Genomic DNA, 20,410 nt, shown 5'->3' with positions numbered 1-20,410 from the left:
AATCCAAGTACATGACCAACGGTAGGACACACACACACTGTGAAAGCAGGTGGAGAATGAACGGCCCAATCAGTGCAATGTGGCACGAGTCAGTGCAGGTAGACAAAGATAGCTATGAATGAGACCTAACACAAAACCATAAGCTTAATTAAAACACCTAGAGTTTTGTTTTGTTTTGTTGTGATTTAGTTGTGCTGTTCTTGGAAGCAAACTTTGTAGATGACAGTGTGGTTTGTTTTGTTTTGTGTTGTGTTGTGTTGAGTTTGGGGAGTTGTTTATTTTGTTTTCTGCATGATCTAAACGCTGGACGTGACCAGATATGTAAAAGTGTTAGCCGGAGTGCTTTGACTTGTGAAGGGAGAAGGGATGGATGGGACTGTTGGTGAGGTGGGGTGAGAGGGTCAGGAAGGATAGGTATGACTGCCAAGGCTCTAAGGAAGGCAGGATTCTGTCTCTCTGGTTCATCCCGACACAACAGTCACCAGCAAATATACACATTAGAAGTCATAGATAAGCACTTGCACCTTGACCTGGGAGTCATGCCACTCTTGCCCATGGGCCCAGACCTCCATCCCCAGGTGACACTCTTCATGACACAAGCCTCTACCAGGGGTCACTATTTGGGGATGAACTGTTAGATGGCCAAACAGGAGCCCCTGCCTAGGCCCGGTCACAGCATAATCCTCCACGCCACTCTGGTGAAGCTCACAGTACCCTGCACACAGGCCCTGAGGCCTATCCAAGTCCCTCATTTTACAGCTGAGGAATGGAGGCAGGAGAGGGAAGGTGTGGCTCACTCCAGGGCATTTAGGCCAAGTAGAGAGACCACCATTGGCCATAGCACTCTGCTGGGCCCGGGAACATTAGTGTCCATCCTTCAGCCTCCAAGCCTTTCCCCTTCCCAGATCTCGGTGCTGGAGGGAAGAGTGCTGGACCGTCTGGACAACGAGTGTCCCACAGTGCCTCAGTCTCTGCCAGCTGTGTGGCTGGGGAGGGTGGTGAGCTTGCTTCCCTCACAGGGGCAGGACTGCCGGAGTGCACTGCACACCCGCCCTAACAGTAATCACCTGTGTGGAGGGCAGCCGGAACTTCAGAGGGCCTTCCTGACAACCAGACAGTGGCTGGGAAGCTGGCAGGCTGAGCCACATGACCACTGAGAAACATCTGTCCAAACGGCCTCAGTGCTTAGGTTTCATTGCAAAGGAAAAGATGCCTTACAAAATGGAAAGGAAAAAAATTCTCTAAGTGTGGCTTGGACAAAAAGCCAGGGCTTATCAAGCCTTCTGGAAAGAGAAGGAAGGATTTTTACATGTGGCACTCAGCCTTTCTAGGGAGGGGGGTGGGGCTAGAGACGAAACCCCGGGCACACACAAAAAGGATACTCTAGACGAGAGTTTGTTTGCAAAGGAGAGCTCAGCCAAGCTCATCGGGAAGCGTTATTCCAAGAAACAGAGAGGACTCGGCTTGACACAACTGTGCGTGCCTCCTCCATCTGCCCACCCACTTCCTCAGTAGTTACCAAGCTTGGGCTACTCAAAGTAGACCAACTCTGGCTTCAAAAGGGATGGAGGTCTCTGCTTCCTGGAGGCCAGTTATCTAAGGAGAGAGAAGGTGCACTAGAGGCACAAGCAAAGCATCATGGGACTTAAGACAGCTTTTGTCTGAGAGAGCTGAGGAAGGCCCATTGGGAGTGGATGGAATGAGAACAGTCATAGGAGACTACACAGAACAGAGTGTGACATGCCGAGCAATGGGCACGTACCAAGCATGGCTGTGAGCCGGAGAGGTGCCAAAGGGTTGACACCCTTCCACTGGGCACATGCAGGCAGCCAGCAGACCCGTTCTCACCTCCCTTCAGCTGTGTTGAGAACCTCCCTTGCAGTTCTCTTCCCTTACTCATTCCCTCATCTGTTCTAAGTGCTTCTGTGATTTGGGATGGTTAAAAGTGATTTGGAGAAGGAAAAAGACAGACATACAGAGGCAGGGTCACAGGCAGGGCGTGAGGTCCTCAGAAGGGAAGGTGCAGGCGTTATGCTCAGACACCTCCGCAGCCAGCCCTGGGTGACAGCGCATTGACTGGCATCATCTCTACCCATTCCTGTTGGGCGTGAGAGCTCCTACATTTTTAGTATTGACAACTTGTACAATAGAAAATCTCCTGAGCATCTCTCAGCAGATGTGCCACCGGTATGAAAATATAACACATTTCACCACCATGAAAAACTGGGCTGGACCTTATTCTCCATCCCCCTCAAGTGCTCCCATGAAGGCTGAGAGACGGTAAACAGTGGTGGCCTCAGCTACTGCTGTTTCTCCTTACCTACCCTCCCTCTCCACTGCCAATGGGCTTCCAGGGGCCACACACATCCTGCCTATACCCTGGCAAACTATTAACTACCAACTTCAGCGATGTACTACTTCGTCAGAAAGATTTGGTGGAGGGGATGAAGAAGGATCAGTTGGTAAAGGGCTTGCCATGCAGGCATGGAGACCTGCCTTTGGCCCTTCGGTCTGGGGCATTGTGGTGCACGCCTGCAGTTTCAGCACTGGGGAGGCAGAGAGGGGTGGATATGGATCACAGGTCACTGGGCCAGCCAGCCTAACTAACTGGAAGCTCCCGTCCAGTGAGACCCTGTCCCAGAAAACAAAGCAAATGGAAGTTGACCTCTGCAGCATGCAGCACACACACACACACACACACACACACACACACACGGGGGGGGAGCAAGGACTTGGCTTGTGTGGGGATGGAAGCTAGCTGTTTCTAAGACCTGCAAGGAGGAGAGTGGGAAGGCTGCAGACCAAAAGAGCAGACGGCAGCATTCCAATCCGGAGGCTCGAAAACGAAAGATTCAAAGAAAGGTGACATCTTCACTCACATCCGGGGACAGAGAACTCTGATGTCCACATTTAAAGGCAGTCCAACAGGAAGATTCTGACAGTCGGGTCACCCTTATCAGGCCTTCACCAGATTGAACAAGACCCCCCACCTCATAGAAGACAGTCTGACCCACTCAGTCTACAGATCCACTCAGGCTACAGGTTTAGTTGTTTCTCATGTACAAGAACACCCTCACAGGAACCAAAGATCTGGGATCCCTGTGCCAGTCACATCGACACATTAACTCTCACAGTAGGCATGCTTGTTTAAGACCAAACAGAGGGTTCTGATCTCTCCTGAGAGTTTTATGGAGTCAGGGAGAGTGAGGGAAGTGCTGGCAAAGAGTGGCCTCATTCATGTTCCCAGCTGCTAGGAGTCCAGGCTTTGCCAGGTGTCTGGGGCAAGGCGGGCAGAAACCCCTGCTGCTGGCTCAGGAGAATTACATTGCTGACTTTGCTCTTCTGGCAGCCCCGGGTAGGCTTTCCCTACACACACACACACACACACACACACACACACACACACACACACACACGCATGCACGCACACGCACACACGGCCCTGAAGCCCTGAGCCCCAGTGCCACAGGCTCTCTGCTTGCTGTGCTCAGCACTTCCCCCACTGCATCTTGAACACATTAGCCAGCAGGCTCACACTGGCTGGAGAAGGTTACATTTTCCATGAAAGCAGAGAGAGAGAGAGAGAGAGAGAGAGAGAGAAAGAGCCTCGTTGAAGGAAGAGTCCCTTTCATTTCCTAGACTGGTGAGCTCACACACACATCATGCCTTTATCTGATGTAGAAGGAGAAAGTGAAGGCAAGAAAGAAAGGGACAGATGGCCAGGTTCGGTTTTGAGGTCCAAGGCAGTGCAGAAAGGACCCAGTGATCCAAATGGCAAAGGGATGGTTCCAGAGAGGAGAGAACAGGAACACCTTGGAGAAAGGAGTCCATTGGCTTTCTGGAGGGCAGCTCTGTCCTCACTCTGAGCTTCTAAAGTCCTCACAGTGGGGAATCACTGAACCTGCAGTCCTAGCTCTGAAACTGCCCCTAGACTGGCTTCCGGTGTCTACAAACTGACCTGGCAACCAAAACCATGTGCCGAGCATTGTGTACACATGCCTCATTAAAACTGCCTGGTCACCACTGATTGCTGCAGCCCCTGGGATTCAGGGGCAAACATTACCCATTCCTACCAATGTGCAGGGAAGAAACTGAGCTTCCAGTTCGCCCTTCCTAAGCAGTCCCTGCCAGCTCCTGGACCTGGGTGTCCTGCAGAGGCTGGCGCCTCTCCTGGAATTTCTCTTCTGCTTTCCTAGACATCCAAAAGCCACTAGTGCTCGCAGGCTCTGGCTCCCACCGTCTGTGTGGGAGCTGAGCTGCTCACACCTGCCTTGGCAGACACGGGTGGTAAAAGTCCTGGCTGGGTTCAGAGCCTAGACCCTGCCTTCCAGCTTTCTTTCCTCCGAAACTTGGGTGAAGCCCAGAGGCAGGGCACTGGGCCTTAAAATAGCTTTGTCTCTGCCTGTCCTGTTCCTGGCACTCAGTCCATCCTTGCCCTGGGTTCTGGGTGTCTCTTCCAAGGCTGTCAGGGAAGTTTCCTTCCAGCTCTTGTAGTCTCAACACTCAGTACTAGGTACCCAGAAGCCTCTGGCGTGCAGGGTCCCCTCTCCAGGAGCTGTTGAAGCAGGACACACAGAAAACAAAGAGTTTCTGTTCTACTGAGACTAGCTGGAGGACGGTTCCAGGTGTTCAGTTAAACAGGAGGAGAGAGCAGGAGGGGTAGTTCAGTAGGTAAGAGTGATTGCCTCAAAACCTGGCAACCTGAGTGTGATCCTGGGGCCCACATGATAAAAGGAGAAAGACAACTCCTGCAAGCTGTCCTCTGCACCATGGCATGTACACACACACACACACACACACACACACACACACACACACGGGTAGGTAATTTTTTTAAACGAGAAATAATGTATGTAATGTTAATAGCCCGGTCACGCCTGAGCTGGCCCGGGCATCTTCTCCCCACTGCCACGTTTCTCACAGTGCAGCAGTGTGGAGACGAGGGTGCACACACGCATGTATGCAGAGACACATGCGTGTGGAAGCCAGAGGACAGCCTCAGCGTCTGCTCCTCAGCCACCAGCCACCTTGCTTTTATTAAGAGTCTCTCACTGGCCTGGAGTTTGCCAAACAGGCCAGCCAAACGCCAGAGGAGAAGCTGGGCTGACCAGTGAGCCCCAGGGGTCCATCCACCTGTCTCTGTCACCCAAGTGCCGGGTCACAAACACACGCCACCTCGGGCGGGGCTCTAAGAACCACGATCAAGCCTGCTTGTAAGGCAAGTGCTCTTGACAAAGAAGCTGCATCCACATGGCCTGAGTTAAACGGATGTCAGGACGCATCCTGTAGAGCCTTGCCGGAGGGGCTATGAAGTGGGATGTCAGGAGGGAAGCCTACATGCCAGACACACACACACACACACACACACACACACACACACACCCCAACTCCCACCCCCAGCTCATGTCCTGCTAGGAGCCCAGGAGCCCAGGCTGTCCACAAATGGACTTCTCCACAATGTCCTCCTCCTTTGGCACAGCCTTCTTATAGCTGGCCAGCAAAGGAAGAGGGTCCTACAGACTAGAGCTACAATGATGGCTGCCGGCCCCTGCTTCAGCCAAAGCACTGCTACCATCGCTTTCCCAAGAAGAATGCCGGGAAGCCACAGCTGGTGACGCACAGCCCTCAGCATGGAGGGCACATGCTTGCCACAACCTCTTGGTTTCCCGTGCCATCTGATGCCCATACCAGAAGATATTAAGTATCGTAGCCCAAACAGCCCCTCGTGCTCTGAGATTGCATATGGCTGTATGAAGCCGAGGCCGCAGCTTCTGGTGGCTGCCAGGCCCCAGGGGCAGCTTGGCTGTTCTTGGCGGTGACGTGAGCTTTTCTCAAAGCTTCAGCACTTAGCCCCTCAAAGCCTGCGTCATTCCCTCCAAGCCTCAACCCACCAAGCACACGTCATGCCCAGACTGCGGAGGGAGAGGAGGTAGCCCAGTCTCCCTCTTGGCAAGACATTTGTGGCAGCACAGAGGAAGCTGTCCCATGAGCCCTCGAGTCCCAACCTTGCCACAGACTGGGTCTCCGTCAGCTTCCTCTCAGGGCCTCTCATTTCTGCATCTGTATTGTGGGGGACAGTAAACCTTGCCCTGCTCCCCAGAAAGTGCTGAGAACCCCCCAAGAAATGAGGTCTGGGAGAGTGGAGATGGGACATAGAGACCACTCTTGTTCTTTGAGAAGCACAAAGCCCGTCTTGCTGCAGATTTGGTCCTGAGGACTTAGTGAATTACTGCCATGTTGCTCCATGGTGACACTGGCAAGTTCTAAGTCGGTGAGAGATTGCCTCCAAAGATACATTGTAGGTGGTGCCCAGGAAAAGCACGAGGGTTGATCCCTGGCCTTACACATATTCATGAGTGCTTGAGTAACCGTGTGTAGGAGTGCACACACACACACACACACACACACACACACACACGCACGCACACACACTCGCCAGGATGCGTGACCAGCTGCTGATGACAACCAGTCTTTATGCATACCCAAGCACAGTCCTGCTCTGTGTCCCAGCCTCTTAGCATTGGCGAGACAGTGAGAGGTTTGCAGTAAGGCAGCAGTTAACCTCCTTTCACAGCTAGGAAAACCAAGGTTTGGTCAGTTAAATTTCTCCTGAGTAAGCAGCAAGCTGGACCAGGATGGAGACCTAGCTCCGAGATTCTCAACTCAAGCAGCTCTGGACCTCAGTGTTGCACTTGGAAGTGGGCACTGCAGTGAGGAGTCCACCCAGGGCAGGCTGGGAGCAAGCCCTAGGAGACATATGGCTATGGCTGCTCTAGAAGATGGCAGTGGTTGTCCTAATCTAGAACACGCTATGGCAGGTCCTCCTTAAAGTTTCCGCATGCCATTGAAGAGCCCTCACCCTCCCTCTGAGAGAATGGAGCAGCTTTGCCTATGCAATCTGTCCCAGAATTAAGTAGCCAAAAGTCGTCTAGACAAACAGATTTTATAGGCCCAATTAACCCCTGCCAGTCAGACGCAGGCACACCTAATAAGGGGCTGTATTTAGCAGCTGTCATTATCTGGCTCCCTAGGGAGAAAGCTCGACTCTTATTTCACAGACATTTCCTTTCTAACAGAGCTCTGTCAAGCCCCACTTCAGCCTGGCATCTTTTCCTGACAGCGCAGAGGTGGAGCATCTGGCCACGAGGAGCCGCTGCTAGCCCGTGCAGTCAGAGCCCCAGAAGCATCGCGTTGGGCAGCTGCTGTTAGGGCAGGGTCAGGAGAGCTCCTGCGTCCTCTACCCCAGTCCTGTCTACTCCGCAGCTCTCGGGTCCGGCAGCTTCCCTGTGGTGGGCTGGAATATCCATCCCATGACAACACACTAGCCCTTGGAAGAAATGCAGTGTGTGTGTGTGTGTGTGTGTGTGTGTGTGTGTGTGTGTGCGCGTGCGCGTGCACGCGCGCGCCTGCATACGGGTACTCAAGCACTCCTGCATATGTGTAAAGGCCAGAGGTCAACCCTGGTCCTTTTCCCAGGCACCACCTACATTGTATTTTGGAGGCAGCCTCTCACTGGCTTTGAACTTGCCAATTAGGCTAGACTGACTGGCCTCTGAGCCCCAGAAATTCACTCATCTCCACCATCCTACCCCAGTGCTGGGGTTACAGCACCCACTGCCATTCCTGACTTTTTATGTAGGTTCTAGGAATCAAACCCGGGTCTTCATGCTTGCCCAGTAAACTTTTCCAACTGAGCCATCGCTGCAGCTCAGAGGCCTCCATTCTTGACTCACTATTAGCTGTGAACCTTTGAGCAAAGAGGTGTGCAGGTGCCCAAGGTCCAGAGGCCTCCAGGTGTATCAGAATGCCACACACTGACAGGGACGCAGTTGGCCAGCTAGGCTTCCCCTCAGGTCACCGGCTTCTGGGGCCTCCTGGCATAATCCTGCCACGTGGAGGTTGGGGGTGAGGCATAGCGGCTCAGGGTGCACATCCGCAGACACTGAGCCATCCTGTCAGTGTGGAACTCACCAAGCACAGGCTGCTCTTCTGAAAGCTGGACCATATGTGTCCCCAACATCGCAAGCTGCCCCTCTCTGCACTGTGTGTGGCTCACGTCCCTGGGAATGTGGGTTGTGAGCAAGGGGTACCCTTCCTGGGTGGGGGAGGCTGCAGGGACTCACACCCAAGGCACCTTAAACAGCAGGAAAAGGTTCTTCCATAGATACAAGGCCAAGACTAAAACTACCTCCCTCCCTCTGCCTTTCTCCTCATTCTGGGGCAGAATCTTGACTGATCCTTCTAGATGCCAGGGGCGCCTGATGCCCCCTAGCTTGTGGCAACAGCATCATTAATGGCCTAGCCACCTCTTCTCCGCTTACCTCTCCTCTGTGTGTACCTCATAAAGCATTGGTCATAGGACCACCAGGATCATTTAAGACCATGTCAGCCTGGAGCTCTGCCTTGTATCCATCTGCAAAGGGCCTTCTTTCACATAGCAGCAGACTAGTACAGGCGGGCACAGGCAGGCAGCTTCCCCGGCCCCTCTTCCTTCTGGCAGCTGTGCCCACTTGAGGCAGACTTAGTGACCCCTGGGCCACACGCCTCACCCACCCTGAGCAAGCTGAAGGACCCCTCCATGAGCTAGAATGAGGCTCCTGAAGCTCCTCCGCCCAGCACCCACCATCACTCCCTCAGCTCCTCCCATGGCAACCACCTTACAGGTATTCAACTCTGTTTTCCCAGACCTGGCACCAAGTTCCCCCCAAGCTGGTGCTGAAAGCCCAGTTTTTCATCAGGGAAGTCCTCCACTCCATCCCGTCTTCCTCTCTACCTCCTCTGCCGCCCCCCAGGCCAGCCTGAAGGGAGGGCTGCCTCCAACCACTTGGCTCCTCTTTGTTCTCTTCGCAGGTTGGTCGTGGGTGCGCCTCTAGAAACCAATGGCCATCAGAAGACAGGAGATGTGTACAAGTGTCCGGTAACCCAGGGCAACTGCACCAAGCTCAACCTGGGTAAGTAGCCACTGGCCTCCACGCAACAGCCACTCAGGTCCAGAGCACAGGCTGGAGCGTTCCCGTGTTCTTAGTCACGTGCTCTTCTCAGCCCACGTTACACACAGAGCAGACTCTGATACATCTCCACACTTACAGCCACCTGCCTCTTCCTCCTTTTCCCGTGAGGTGCATCACTGAGCTCACACTGCAGGCAGGAAGCTAGGTAGGAAGCCCCCCTCTGTCTCTGCCCCCCAGGTTTTCAGGTGTAAAGGGGTGGATTTGATGGCCCCTGGAGTCTGTTCTAGACCTGCTATGCACTCTTCCAGGTCACTGAGGAGCCAGGTGGGAATGTGGGCTCGTTTGCAGCATGCTCGCCTGGAGAGCACAAGCCTTGGCTTCCATCTCCAGCACCCAACAGCTGAGGTGGTGCATCTGTGATCCTAGCACTTGTGACATAGAGGCAGGAAGATCAGAAGTGCTGGGTCATCCTTGGCTAGACAGTGATTTCCAGGCCAATCTGGGTTATGTGAGACCCTATCCAAAAAACAAACCAAACACCTGACAGAAGCAAGAGGGAAGAACGGTGCAGCTCCCTGCCTCCACCCCCAGGGCGTCTGTTGTATAACTGTCGGGTCACCTCTGTGGTTCTGCCCCTGGCTTGCCCCAGCCGTGCTGACCAGTCCTGTGGAAACCAGGCCATCTTCAACACATCAGCCTCCGACAGAGCACAATTCCCTCTGGGTTGCAGACTCCCAAGCCCACAGCAGGGGACACGGGTCTACAGCAGCTTAGGACTGACACACTCCATCCTTTCCACTCCTTGTATCCTAAGTACGTGTGCATACACACATATATAATAACTACACACACACACAAGTACCCACACATACACAAGTACACATGCACATGAGCGCATGCACACACAATTTGTTTCTGGGGAATCCAAGCTCTTTTCCATCCTGTCAGGGTCCTGAAAAGATGACCTTGAGAGCTGTCCTTGCGTCATTGTGCCATGGTTTCTGACCTGCCACAGAACCACCTATCCCTACCATGGCTGGCTATTCAGGGTGTCTCCCTCTGAGGGACCCTCAGCATGGGGCAGGTGGGCGGGCGGGTAGAGAAGGGCTGTTGGATGACTGAACCTCGGATGGTAAGCGTTTCGGGGAGGAGCGGGCGGGTCTCTGGATGGGTAGAGCCCTGCACAGAGAAAACCGCCTCTGTGGGTGCCTGCCATGGTATGTCCAGGATGCAGTCAGCTGGCTGAAGAAGGCAGAGCTCTAAGCAAGAAGGCGAAAGCTGTGCTGTGGGTTTGCTGTGAGACCCTGTGTAGTTACTCGGACTCTGTGAGCTTCATCCCCTAGAAAGCTGTGAGGAAGTTATCGATCGGACACATCTAAGAAAGATCCACTCTGCCCTCCGGGATACCGAGAGGGTGTGGGCTCACCTCAGGTGACCCACTACAGCTCGCTCTGGTCAGACGACAAGGCGAAGGGGTGTGGGCTGAGTGTGCCTCCTCCGTTCCAGGCAGGGTCACTCTGTCCAACGTGTCTGAGAGGAAGGACAACATGCGCCTCGGCCTGAGCCTTGCCACCAACCCCAAGGACAACAGCTTCCTGGTAAGAGCACCAGCCCCCGGCTGCCCCAGCCTTCCTGCCTGCACACACCCTCTGCACAGGTATTCAGAGGCCTGGCCAAGCAGCCCCACACATGCTTCCACACACTCCTTACATGCCTGTCCCTTCCACCCCCTGGATGGCCCACCCCCACAGACCAACAGGGACAGGTCCTGCTGGGTGTGGGTCTTTCTGTTGGCCTGTCCCTTCAGGTCCATGATAGTTCAGAAAGATGAGAGGATGAAGCAGTCGGTTTTATAACCCAACTTTACTTGGGGTGTTTAGGCCTCCCAAACCTACGTAAGAGAGAGAACGTTCTGGGGAGAGGGAGCGCACACCCCTTTACTTCTCCCAACCTCTCCCACCTGTTTTGGGGGCTGTGCCAATGTCCATCAACAGCAACTGCAGCCAGCAGGCTCCTCCAAGCCATAGCGCCACACCACACCACACCACACACCAACACTGAACTCAGCACCACACCTTCTCTTTCTGGACTCACATTTTTATCCTCCGAGCCCTACACCTCTTCACGATGCCCACGGCAGGCTGTCACCAGCTGGCAAAAGCCACGCCCCGCACGAGACAATTTAACAGCTGTGGACAAACTAAACCCCAACTAAACCCCACACTTGGGATTAAAACAAAAACATATTTACATAACATAACTGAGCTTACAAAGAAACCAAAACTTCCACTACAAGAGGATGGAGCCTTTTTGTGCTTGGACCTGGGGAGCAGCATGGAAGCTGGGCTCCTTTCTCACTGGCCTTGCCTCCGGGGGGAACTTACCTTTGGCTCTTGGCCCAGGGCCTGACACAGTGGCTTTGGCAGCAAATGGCACAGAGCAGAAGCATTCTTTCTCTTCTCCTCCTAGTAAGGCCTGGAAATTTGCCCAGTGAGGGCCCTTTGCAGACAGGAGCCAGCCTGGTGGCTCTTGGAAGGGCTACTCCTGTAGATGAAAGGCTCACTCAGGTCCCATGGGAGTGGGCAAGGAGAGGGAAGAAGAGCCACCACCCCACATGACAGGGTGGAGAAGGGCCAGGAACCCAGGTTGCACCATTCCCAAGAAACCTGAACCAAGGGCACTGCAGCAGACAGTTGGACTCAGAGACCTCGCACACTAGGAGCGCCAGCACGATCGACAAGTCTGGCCTAGGTCCTGGAAGGTGGGGCTGGGCCCTGTCTGGAGCCCTGTAACGGGCTCTGTGCTGTGCTGCTCCCCAGGCCTGCAGCCCTCTCTGGTCTCACGAGTGCGGAAGCTCCTACTACACCACCGGCATGTGCTCTAGAGTCAACTCCAACTTCAGGTTCTCCAAGACAGTGGCGCCAGCGCTGCAGAGTGAGTACCTTCAAACCTGAGGGCTCCGGCGGCACTGGGGCCGTCCAGGGAGGTTTAGGGCTCTGCTCGCCTCACTGCCACCTCGTACCTACAGAGCAGTGTGTGGATTCTATGACTGCCTCAGCCCTCTGCATGATCTGAGAGCAGTCACTTCTAGCTGGTCCCTGTGAGGTCCTCATCCCAGGCTGCCCCTCCCCCACAGTGTGTCAGGTGGCAACAAGTTAGCTAAATGCATGAAAACCATCCTGGTGTCCGGAAGGAGGAGATAGCCAGGACTCAACGTTCAACAGGCCAGGCTGGGGCATCATTCATTTCGACTACAGTATGAATGGTGTTCCCTGACATCCTGCAGTAAGGAAGCCATGAGTGGAGAGCCAAGGAGACCAGAAATAACCTGGGTGATGGTTACACCCAGTCATCTCCCCTGGGCAACTCGCCAGAGCCTCGTGGACACAAAACCTCCCCCTCCCTCCCAAGCAAACTTGGGGAGCCAGAAGCCTAGACTTGTTGGCTCTGAGCCTCACCATTTCCCCTGAGCTAAACACCCTCACAAGCAGCTGTTGCCTGTTTATGGAAGGCAAGGGGATTAGCACCTCTGGCTCAGGCAGCCTCCCCTCCAGGAGGAAGGAAGGGCAAACATTGTCTAGTCAGGCTAAAGAGCTGGCCTCTGCAGGGTGGGGAGGCTGGGGTGCATTCACACAGGGTCCCTAAAGGCAGCCCCAGGGCACAGGGGAAAGTCAGAGGGCAGGGCATCACAGCCCTAACATTCCATCTGCTGCTGGCTGAGAGACTGCCAGCCAGCTTCCCCTATGGTGGATCGCTCTGCTAGGACTAGGCAAATGCAGATATCAGGGTGCCCTTTATGCCGTTTCTAACTAAGGGGGTCTTGGGAAAGGCTGAGGAGGGAGACTGCCCTGATAGACTATTCAAACTTGTTCAAGGACCACAGACCTAAGCAAGACTGAGGAAACGGCCCAGTCAGCATAGTGTTTATCATGCCAGTGTGAAGACCTGACTTCCACCCCAGCACTGTCATCAAAAGCTGGACTTGGTAGCATGTGCCTGTCACCTCTGCGCTGGGGGAAAGAGACAGGAGGCTTCCTGGGACTCACTGGCCAGTCAGCCAAATCAGAGAGCTACATCTTCAGTGAGAGAGCATGTCTCAAAAATAAGGCAGGGAGTGATCAATTGAGGCTGACACCTGATGTCGACACACACACAAACACACACACACACACAACAGAAGCCCACAGACCTAAAATAGGTTCTTTCTAAGATATCTTTTAAAAATTTTATTTATTAGATTTATTGATTAATTGGCTGAGTGATTTTTCTGTTTGTTTGGGTTTGGTTGTTGGGTTTGGTTTGATTTTTTGAGACAGGCCCCTTTCTACATATCCCTAGCTGACCTAGAACTCACTATGAAGACCAAGCTGGTCTAGAAGCCACAGAACTCCACCTCCCTCTGCCTCCCAAGTGCACCACTACACCCAGCAATGTTTATTTATTTTTACTCTAAGTGTAGGAATGTTTTGCCTGCATGCAGGTATGTGAATCATGTACATGCCTGGTGCCCATAAGGCCATTGCAATTGTAGTTACAGATGCTGTAAGCCAGTATGTAGGGGCTAGGAACTGAACCCTATCCTAGTCCTCTTAACCACTGAGCCATTTCTCCAGCCCTCTCCCCAAAGCTGTCCTTACAAAAACAAAACAAAACAAAAACAATAAAATTAAAAGAGAAATCAAAATAATAAATGGTGAGCCCCATGTCTGTCTCAGTGACACAAAGTGGATGACTGGAGGGTGGCCTCTGCCCCACAGAGAGAGAAAGGAAGAAAAAGAAAGAGACAGAGAAAGAGAGGAGAGAGAGAAACAGAAAGAGACAGAGAAAGGGAGGAGAGAGAGAGAAACAGAAAGAGACAGAGAAAGGGAGGAGAGAGAGAGAAACAGAAAGAGACAGAGAGGTTCTAGGTTATATCCATACATGGTCCTTGGTTGAATGTCAGTCTCAGAAAAGACCCTGTGCCCAGATATATTTGGTCCTTGTGGAGCTTCTATCCTTTCCCCATCAGACTAACTCCCCTTCTTTCTTATGATTCCCTGTACTCTGCCAAAGGTTTGGTCATGAGTCTTTGCTTTGAAAACACTGCTAGTTAGAGTCTTTCAGATGCGCTCCTCCACTCAGATGTAGCCTGTGGTAACTCAGTAACCAATTGGTTTCCCAAAGTGAGGGGAACAAGGACTATTTCTAACAGGAACTCAATGACTGGCTCTTTGGTCTCCCCACCCCTGAAGGGAGGAGCAGTCCTGTTAGGCCACAGAGGAGGGCTTTGCAGCCAGTCCTGAAGTTACCTGATAAAACAGGATCAGATGAATGGGGAGGAGGTCCCCCCTATCAGTGGACTTGGAAAGGGGCACGGTGAAGATGAGGGAGGGAGGGAGGGACTGGGAGGGAATGAGGGATCGGGACACGGCTGGGATACAGAGTTAATAAAATGTAACTGATAAAAAAAAATAATAATAATAATAATAATAAAGAAGAAGAAGAAAAAAAGAAAGAGACAGAGAAAGGGAGGAGAGAGAGAGCGCAAACTGGGCACAGTATCACACATTCATAATCTTAGCATTGAGGAAGTAGGGGCAGGAGGATCAGGAGTTCAAGGTCAACCTTGGCTAAAGAGCTAGCTCCAGATGAGCCTGGGCTACGTGAGATCCTGTCTTTGGGTGGGAGGGGGCAGTAAAAATAGGGTCGACTAAGACTTATTAAGCTCGGCTCCTTGGAAGCAGCTTCTCATTTACTCTTACTGGCAACTCTTAGTTATTACTCACAGCACAGAAAACCAAGAGCTGCTGAGTGACTGCCCTGGGATCACACAGCCAGTGAGTGGCAAAGCCAGGAGTCACAGGCTGATGCCAGAGTGCACATTCCCAGCCTTTCCCCAATGACTCCTCTGTCAACCATGAAACCCATTCATCCAGGTTCTAGTGAAAGACGCCCGCCTGCCCACAGCGGTAAAGCAAATGGTCCTAAGGTCCAGCAGGAGCAGTGGCCCCAGAAGTTCTGATCAGACAGCAACTATCAGTCTCTGGTGGGGAGCAGAGGGGTCAGGTTTGATTTCAGCTCTGTTCAAACAGCCCCCTGGGTAGTTATACAGGACATCCTTGCTGCCTTGCTTATGTGGCTCAAATAAACACCTAGCCTGAGGACCACTCTCCATGCAGAGGATGGCGGGGATCATTCTTCACTGGTCTTGAAAAGATCATTCAGAATAGGAGAAACTTGGGCTGAGGACATAGCTCAGCTGGTGATGTGCTTACCTTGTAAGCATGAGGCCTCAATCTCCAGCGCCCATGTAAAAGCCAGACCTGGCGGCACTCATAATCCCACCACTGGGGAAGCTGAGACAGGGTGTGTGCCCAGGGCTTCCTGCCAGAGCCGCCTTGCTTACAAAAATAAAAATAAGAAAGTCGAGAGACCCTGTAGAAAAGAAATAAGGTGAGAAATGGCACTCAAGGCTGACCTCAGACCTCGTGCACACACACACACACACACACACACACACACACACCAACACATAAACACTAAAGAAAGGTTGCTTTAAGTGAGTAAGAATGTTAGAGACATACGGACCCTCGGCGACCCTGACTGTATCTCGCTTCCAGGGTGCCAGACCTACATGGACATTGTCATTGTCCTGGATGGCTCCAACAGCATCTACCCCTGGGTGGAGGTCCAGCACTTCCTCATTAACATCCTGAAAAAGTTCTACATTGGTCCTGGCCAGATCCAGGTGAGTGTCTACAGGATCACCTCTGCTGAGCGAGCAGAGGACTCTGGGGGGACTCAGGCGTGTGGACCTGGGGAGAAGTGACCCCAGCTGCCAGAGCCTCTGTGAAACACCGATGGATAGGGACATTATTTCCTACAAGAGAACAAAGAGTCAAAGTACCAGGTGCTGACTCTACGAAATTCTTTCTATGCCAGAGAAGTAACCAAGGGGCCTAAATGGTGAGTGCCAGATCAGTGATAGACCCTATGTCAAAGGAAGTGGATGCTAGTCCTGTAGAGGACACCTGAGAGTCCCCTCCAGCCTCCCCAATATCACACACACATCCACACACCCCACACACATACAACACGACACCTGAGAGTCCCCTCCAACCTCCCCAATATCACACACACACACACACACACACACATCCACACACCCCACACACATACAACACAACACCTGAGAGTCCCCTCCAGCCTCCCCAATATCACACACACACACACACATCCACACACCCCACACACATACAACACACACACAAGAAATTTTCTACCAAGTAGGGCTGTTAAGAGGTAGCAAGCTCTCACAGGGGCAAGCGCCTCCCACCAGAGGCCCATTGTTTGATGCCAGGGGCAAGTACCCAGCATGCAAAGGATTCTTGGGCCCTAAGAGCTTGGTGAGCCCATCCAGCAGTTGTACCTTGTCACGGAGTCCCCGATACCAATCTCTAGGGTGTTTCTTCTGAGGCCAATGGTGCCAAGGCACTGCCCACTTTGAAAATATTAGACCTCTTCTCATCTAAGTGTCAGGACTCTTCATTATAAAGCAGTGGTTTCTCAACCTGTAGGTCTCCACCCTTTGGGGGGGGTCAAACGACTTTTTCATGGGTGTCACATATCTGATACCTGAATATCAGACATTTACGGGACCATTCACAACAGTAGCAAAATTACAGTTATGAAGTAGCAGTGAATTAATTTTAAGGCTGGGGAGGTTGAGAATCACTGTCACAGAGTCTGGCCAACAACTCTATGGTCCTCCACACACTGCTCCTGATAAATTCGGGGAGGTGGGGACACAGATCAGGGTTGGAAGTGGGGTCTGGGGATGTTGGGATGCATGTGCATGTGTCCATGTGGGTGTGTACATAGGTGTGTGCAAATATGTGTGCCTGCATGTGGCAATGTGGAGGCCAGAGGTTGGTGTCTTCCTCAAATGTTCTCTGGATTTCTGAGGCTGCATCTCACACTGATCCTGGAGCTCACTGTTCGGCTTAGCCGACTGGCAGAGAGCTCCAGGGGTCCACCAGCTTCTGCCCTCTGGATAGCACCACAGGCTGCTTTTTTCACATGTGCCTGCATGGAGAGTTTAGCAGCTGAGTCCTCTCCCCAGCCACGGCCCCTGGTGGTTTAGACCTCTAGTCTGTGTCCACTCCTCATCTCAATGAGGAAGACATTAACCTGATGAGCCTTCCCTTTCATTGCCAAGTTCCTTCCTCTGTGTGCCCCTGGCTTGTCCCACCAACATCCCAGAACAGCTGTTTCCCTTGGGCTGTGGTGTCCCCTGGGAGGGGTGACTCCTCACAGAACAACCCTCACAGGTGGAGGTCTGAGCTCCAGGGTTCTGCTGCCCTCTGCTCTGATTTGCAGGTTGGAATAGTTCAATATGGAGAAGACGCGGTCCATGAGTTCCATCTCAATGACTACAAGTCTGTAAAAGACGTGGTGGAAGCCGCCAGCCACATCGAGCAGAGAGGAGGGACAGAGACCCGCACAGCATTTGGCATTGAATTTGCACGGTAAAAAAAAAATATATGTGTGTGTGTGTGTGTGTGTGTGTGTGTTTATGTGTGCATAGTGTGTATATGTATATTGTGTATATATACGTATATTTACATATATATGTGTAAATCTCAGATACTCTTTTGGCTGTCCCTGCTGTGCACAAAGGGCCCCACCATTTTGTGCTTTCAAGCAGTGACTTGTTAATTCCTCAAAGTTCTGACTGGGCTGCACTCAGCTGCTCGGTTCACTCTTGGGTCAGTCCTCTCATATAGTTATGATCTGGTGTCAGCTAGAGCTCCTGTCACCTGAAAGTTCACCTAGACTAGACACACAAGACAGCACATTCATGTCACCATCAGCAAGAGCACAGTGGGAACTGCTGATCCGAGTTCCCCACCATGGCCGTCTGGCTTGGTTCTTCGGTACTATGACAGTGGTGTCTCAGCTCTTGCTTTCTTGAAGGAGAGAATGAGGTCCAGGAGACATACACAGAAGTTTACTTAGCAAAGCAAAGTGAACACCCCAAAGAGAGGCCAGAATAAGCAACTCCAATGCTGGGAGCATTTCAATGGATTCTGCTTTATGGATTTTTTAAGTGTTTATGAATATTTGTGATGAATCATGTCTAGGTCAGTGTCATAATGCTGTGAAGAAACACCATGGCCACAGCAATTCTTATTAAGAAAAATATTTACTCAGAGCTTGCTTACAGCTTCAGAGGTTTGGTGCAGTATAATTGTGGTGGGGAACGTGGAGACACATGGGCAGAGAAGGCGCTGGAGGTAGCTGAGAGTTCTCCATCCAGATCCACAGGCAGCAGATAAAGGGAGCCACTGGGCTGGGCTTGGCTCAGGGACACAAGGCTACACCTTCTAATCCTTTCAAATGGTGCCACTCTAAGCATCAAATGTATGAACCTCTGGGGGCCATTCTTACTCAAACCACCACAGGTCAGATCTCCTTTTCAGGGTACTTCTTCCCGTGAGTCTCGCAAAAGGTGGCTAGGTGGCAAAGCCACAATGCAAGCAATATCGTAACAGGGAGCCTTCAGTGGTGCACGTGTGTGGGACAGTGACCTGAGCCTTAGTTTCTGACATATTGGGAACAACCTTTTTGCAGCTTCAAGGATAGTTGACCTTAAGGGGGTGTTCTGGCCGTCATCAAACACTGTTACCCGAATCCAGCAGCAGTCTTCCTCAAAAACTTTGGAGCTAACTCCTTTACCTACCTGGTACTATTATCATGGCGTTGGGGAGTTCCCAAGGGATATAGCAAGAACTGGGAGGCTGCCATGACCTAGCCAAGATGTCTCACAATGCAACTCCCAATACATTCCATTACCCACGCAAATCACCAGAGACCAGGCCCTAACCAAATGGGTGAGCCTGCCTTTTGATGGATGAATGGCAAGGTCACATTGAAGAAAGGCCCTTGGGGAGGGCAGTAGCACCCAGCCAACTTTGGAAAACATAGTCTATAGACTATGGAAAGCATGAGGATTTGGGGATATATCTCAGCTGGAAAATGCTTGCCTAGCATGCATGAAAACCTAGGTGGTTCAATCCCCAGCACTGCATTAACCAGATTTGGTCATTTCTCTTTCTCTCCTTCTACCATGTCCCGGGGTTTAGATCCAGCCACCTTGACTTGGTGGCAAATGCCCTGATGAGCCACCTGACTGGCCCCTCATGCCATACATTTTTGCATGAAGTTTTCTTTCTATGTCTAACTCTTCAATGAAGTTGTGGCTTCCATGGCTGCCCCCTAGAGGAAGGACATCAGGCTGTCCCACCCTTCTTTTGACCACCCTTACTCCTGGTTCCAGCTCCGAGGCTTTCCAGAAAGGTGGAAGGAAAGGGGCCAAGAAAGTGATGATTGTCATCACGGACGGGGAATCCCACGACAGCCCAGATCTGGAGAAGGTGATCCGGCAAAGCGAGAAGGATAACGTGACCAGATACGCTGTGGCCGTAAGTCCTGCCCCTTGCCCTGCCTCTTGCCCCTGGGCGGGGGTGGTGCTACTCTCCGAGGCTCTGCCCTCACACCCCTAGGGATTTCAGGGATCTGCCTTCCTAGCAAAGGCACAAGCTGCAGCCTTCTCTGAAGAACAAGCTAAGCATGCAGGAGTTCCATCCCCAGCAGTGCATGAAGCCAGGCACGGTGGCACGCCTGCAGTCCCAGCAGAAGGGAGGTGGAGGCAGGAAGAACAAGAGCTCCAGGGCATCTCTTGGCTGTATGGAGTTCTGAGCCGGCCAGGGCCTCTTTGGTTGTTGAGCTGGGTCTTTGTAACACTGTGCGCATGGACACAGAAATGTGTGGGACTGCATTTTCCTTCTTTTCCCAGGGAGTTTTAAAAAAATAGAAAGTACCGCAACCCTCCTGGATTCCAGAAACCCAGCTAAACTCAGGGCTCTTATCCGGTACCCCAGGAGCATACCTGCTTTAAAATGCCAGTGGCACCTTGAGAAATGCTCATGGCTGCAGCCCACCGCGGGATTCTCGGGGTCAGGCGCTGTGGATGTGTGGAGAAGTCAGTACTATGCCCTGCTTTGTCGCCCCTGCCCTGTTTTCTGGCAGGTCCTGGGCTACTACAACCGCAGGGGGATCAATCCAGAAACTTTTCTAAGCGAAATCAAATACATCGCCAGTGAGCCTGACGACAAGCACTTCTTCAACGTCACAGATGAGGCAGCCCTGAAGGACATTGTCGATGCCCTCGGGGACAGGATCTTCAGCTTGGAAGGTGACAAGCGCAAGGGCTTACCCCTTGGTCCAAGGACTGTAGTTTCACTGAGCACAAAGGCTTTAGCAGAAACCATTGCTCCACCCAAACTGCCCACTACTGAGCACCGCTTTGGTGGTCTAGCTGGGCTGGGTTTTCTGAGACCCTGTTTGACTGCTAAGGACATTGTGGTAGGGGGAGGGGTGAACTAGGATCGCCAGACTTAGCAAACATATAATAGAAG

General features: G+C 52.3%; 1 protein-coding gene across 1 annotated transcript in view; it reads left to right on the top strand.

Moving 5' to 3' along the window:
- Window positions 1–20,410, top strand: part of Itga11 (integrin subunit alpha 11) — a 95,256-nt gene that overhangs the window by 40,576 nt on the left and 34,270 nt on the right. Inside the window, exons 3-9 of the mRNA XM_021640481.2 lie at window positions 8,851–8,951; window positions 10,458–10,549; window positions 11,771–11,885; window positions 15,551–15,678; window positions 17,310–17,458; window positions 19,270–19,414; window positions 20,022–20,187. Coding sequence (XP_021496156.1) covers window positions 8,851–8,951; window positions 10,458–10,549; window positions 11,771–11,885; window positions 15,551–15,678; window positions 17,310–17,458; window positions 19,270–19,414; window positions 20,022–20,187 — 896 coding nt within the window. The remainder of the gene's footprint in view (window positions 1–8,850; window positions 8,952–10,457; window positions 10,550–11,770; window positions 11,886–15,550; window positions 15,679–17,309; window positions 17,459–19,269; window positions 19,415–20,021; window positions 20,188–20,410) is intronic.

Source organism: Meriones unguiculatus, chromosome 6 (genome assembly GCF_030254825.1).
Source record: "Meriones unguiculatus strain TT.TT164.6M chromosome 6, Bangor_MerUng_6.1, whole genome shotgun sequence".
Taxonomy (NCBI): domain Eukaryota; kingdom Metazoa; phylum Chordata; class Mammalia; order Rodentia; family Muridae; genus Meriones; species Meriones unguiculatus.
Note: the sequence above shows the minus strand (reverse complement) of the source record. Positions and strands in the feature narration are given on the sequence as shown.